The 3168-nt window shown below is 66.8% G+C and overlaps 1 protein-coding gene across 1 annotated transcript; it reads left to right on the forward strand.

Annotated features, from left to right (window-relative positions):
* Positions 1-1078: 1078 nt before the first annotated feature.
* Positions 1079-3037, forward strand: LOC118986617 (patr class I histocompatibility antigen, B-2 alpha chain-like). The gene is made up of 5 exons (XM_037045590.1): positions 1079-1210; positions 1409-1693; positions 1881-2156; positions 2420-2695; positions 2775-3037. Exons 1-5 carry the CDS (start codon positions 1147-1149, stop codon positions 3020-3022), a joined length of 1149 nt encoding a protein of 382 aa, XP_036901485.1. The 5' UTR covers positions 1079-1146; the 3' UTR covers positions 3023-3037.
* The last annotated feature ends 131 nt before the right edge of the window (positions 3038-3168 follow it).

The following is a 3168-nucleotide window of genomic DNA, read 5'->3' on the forward strand; positions in this document are numbered from 1 at the left end:
GGAACTGACTGACGTCCCCGCTGTGCTCTGCAATGTGGCGCCCCGGCTGCTCTGGGCCCTGGCCTCTCACAGGCTTCCTCCCGTCAACGACCCAGAACAGCAGAGAAACTGAGGCAGGGCCACTGCTCTTCCGAAGGCTGACAGGCTCCAGGGTCCCCAGCGCCCTCCCTGAAGGTCCCTCGCTCTGCCCTGGGTCCAGGTCACCTCTGGCCACCCTTCCTCCCCGGTCCCGGGGGCGGCTGCACCGAGCGCTTGCAGCTCCGAGGCCGCGCGAGCTCCGGTCCAAACTCACCTCAGTGACCGGCTTCCCGGCTGCTCCACGTTCAGGACGCGGGACTCACAGGGACCCACCGAGGGCTGCGGGTGGAGGTCACTGCACAGTGACAACCCCGAGTCGCACACACACTGAGTGGGAACTGGAATTAGGGGCTTTGTGGGTCTGACTGCAGGGCTGGTCAGACGCAGTTCGGAACGGAGGGCCCAGCCCCCTTTTACAGGTTATGGGCTTCCTGACCGTCAGAGTTTCAGGGACAACGAGGGGACCGGACTCTGAGAACCTCTGTCGCGTTTCAGGCACAATTCCTCCGGGACCCAGGAGAAAGGCCCTCTGTCCCTCCACCCCCGTTCCCAGAGCAGCTCCTCTCTGGGGTCCAGTCCCCGGGGCCGAGTTTCCTTCTAGAAGAGTCCGGGGCGATCAGGGGTGGGAGGCGGAGTCCATTCCCGGGAGAAGGGCTCGGGGACGGAGAGGAGGAAGGGGGCTGGGCCCGGCCTGGGGGTCGCTCTCTGGTTTCCCCGGACAGATTCGGGGTTCGGACTTGGAACGCGGTGCGACAATCAGCTCTCACAGCAGAAGGAGGGTTCGGGGCAAAGTCCAAGGTGCCTGGCCGGGCGCTCTGGGTCTCGGCCCGAGGGCGGAGTCCGGGCGGGGAAGCTCCGCGCTGGGGACTCCCGGTCTACCGGTTTCACTTCTGCGTCTCCCAACCTGACCGGTGGCCTTTTTCCTGGATACTCGTGACGCGATCCAGGGACCTCTCTGATTGGTCGCCGTTGTCTAGAGAAACCAATCAGCGTCGCCGCCGCCCAGGCTCCGAGTCTCCGGGGACGCGGTGGGTCTCAGCTTTTCCCCAAACGCCGAGGCCGCGCGTCATGCGGTCTCCCGGCCTCCTGCTGCTGCTCTCGGGGGCGCTGGCACTGATCGGCGCCGGGGCGGGTGAGCGCGGGGTCCGTAGGGGGCTGCCTCGGCGGGGGGGGGGGGGGGGGCGCGGACCAGCGCGGGACGCCGGGGAGGGCGGGTTCCCACCTCTCGGGCCCGGATCCCGCCCCCCGCCCCCATTCCCGTCCCCTCCACTGGGGACCCGGGACCCGCGCCGGTCCGAGCGTCCCCGGTCTCACCGCTCCCCGCCCTCAGGCCCGCACTCCCTGAGGTATTTCCACACCGTCATATCCCGGCCCGGCGGCGGGGAGCCCCGCTTCCTCGCCGTCGGCTACGTAGACGGCACCGAGTTCGTGCGGTTCGACAACGCCGCGGCGAACCCGAGGGAGGAGCCGCGGGCGCCGTGGATGGAGGGGCCGTGGGTGGAGCAGAAGGACCCGCACTATTGGGAAGAGCAGACGCGGATCCAGAAGGGAAACGCAAAGAATTACCGACTGAGCCTGAGAAACCTGCGCGGCTACTACAACCACAGCGACCACGGTGAGCGCGTGGGGCCGGACGGGAGGGGTCGCCCCGAGTGTCCGAGTCCGAGCTTCACCCCGAGAGGAGCCCGCGGGACTGGGACCGGGTTCGGTTTCGGTTCGAACCCGCGCGTGTGGGCGGGTCGATGGGCGGGGCTGACCTTGGGGCGGGGTTTGTGGGCGGGGCTGACCTCGGGCGGGGTCAGGGTCTCACATTCTGCAGAGGATGTACGGCTGCGACCTGTGGCCCAACGGGACCGGCCTCCGCGGGTACGACCAGTCCGCCTACGACGGCGCCGACTACATCGCCCTGAACGAGGACATGCGCTCCTGGACCGCGGCCGACGCGGCGGCTCAGACATCCCGACAGAAGTTAGAGGCGGAACATGTGGCGGAGCTTGTGAGGATCTATGTGAGCGGCCGGTGCAGGGAGTGGCTCCTGCGGTACCTGGAGCTCGGGAAGGCTGTGCTGCATCGCGCAGGTACCGGGGCTCGCGGGGCGCAGCCCAAGTCTCAGCCAGAAATGCTTTTCTCCCTCAGACCGGCCTGCACCTGGGCTGAGTCCCTCTGGTTCTAGAACTTTCTACAGACCAGGGAATCCTCCCCGTTGCCTCTGTCCAGGCTGGGTCTGAGCTGTACCCCCGCCCCACTCCCGTCCTGTCCAGTCTCCAGAGGGCCACGGGAGCGCTGCTGGACTGCCCCGCGGTTCGTGTGAAATTCCCGACTTTCCGACCCTTGTCCTCAGACCCCCCAGACGTGCGAGTGACCCGCCACTCCAGGTCTGAGCGGGAGGCCACCCTGAGGTGCTGGGCACGGGGCTTCTACCCTGCGGACATCGACCTGACCTGGCAGCGGGAGGGGCAGGAGCAGATGCAGGATACAGAGCTGGTGGAGACCAGGCCGTCGGGCGACGGGACCTTCCAGACCTGGGCTGCGGTGGTGGTGCCGCCTGGGGAGGAGCAGAGATACACGTGCCACGTGCACCACCAGGGGCTGCGGGAGCCCCTGACGCTGCGATGGGGTGAGGGGGGCCTCCGAGGACTTCAGCAGGGGCGGGGCAGGACCCAGGGCAGGGCCCTCACCTTCCTGTCCCTTTGCAGAGCCGCCTCCTCAGATCAACACCATCATGGTCATCTTGGGTGTCCTTGGTGGCCTGGTCCTGCTTGGAGCTGTGGTGGCTGGAGCTGTGATGTGGGGGAGGAGGCGCTCAGGTAGGGGCGGGTGGGGTCTGATTTCTTGCCCCAACTGGGGGTCTCAAGCCCAGGAGACCCCCTTCATTAAAGTGAAGCATCGTCTTCACTCCTGTGCTTGCCAGTCTGGGGCCCTACTTGCTACAGTGACTGTTTAGGAAGGCAGGTGTGAGGTAAAGGACAGATTTGTCACCCTGATGATTCTGGTGCTGGGGACCTGGCTCCCAACAGTCACAGGTCTAAGGGGAGGGTTCCTGCTGAGGACAGACCTGCAGGAGGGTGTTTGGTCCAGTCCCTGCACATG

The sequence above is a fragment of the Sturnira hondurensis genome, unplaced genomic scaffold (assembly GCF_014824575.4).
Source record: "Sturnira hondurensis isolate 20B ecotype Veracruz unplaced genomic scaffold, ASM1482457v3 Scaffold0004345, whole genome shotgun sequence".
In the NCBI taxonomy this organism is placed as follows: Eukaryota; Metazoa; Chordata; class Mammalia; order Chiroptera; family Phyllostomidae; genus Sturnira; species Sturnira hondurensis.

Excerpts from the sequence above, each read along its gene's own strand:
- LOC118986617 (XM_037045590.1), top strand. The coding sequence starts at position 1,147 with ATGCGGTCTCCCGGCCTCCTGCTGCTGCTCTCGGGGGCGCTGGCACTG. Across the intron at positions 2,157-2,419 it reads GGCTGTGCTGCATCGCGCAG|ACCCCCCAGACGTGCGAGTG; the intron begins GTACCGGGGCTC and ends CCTTGTCCTCAG. Across the intron at positions 2,696-2,774 it reads GCCCCTGACGCTGCGATGGG|AGCCGCCTCCTCAGATCAAC; the intron begins GTGAGGGGGGCC and ends GTCCCTTTGCAG.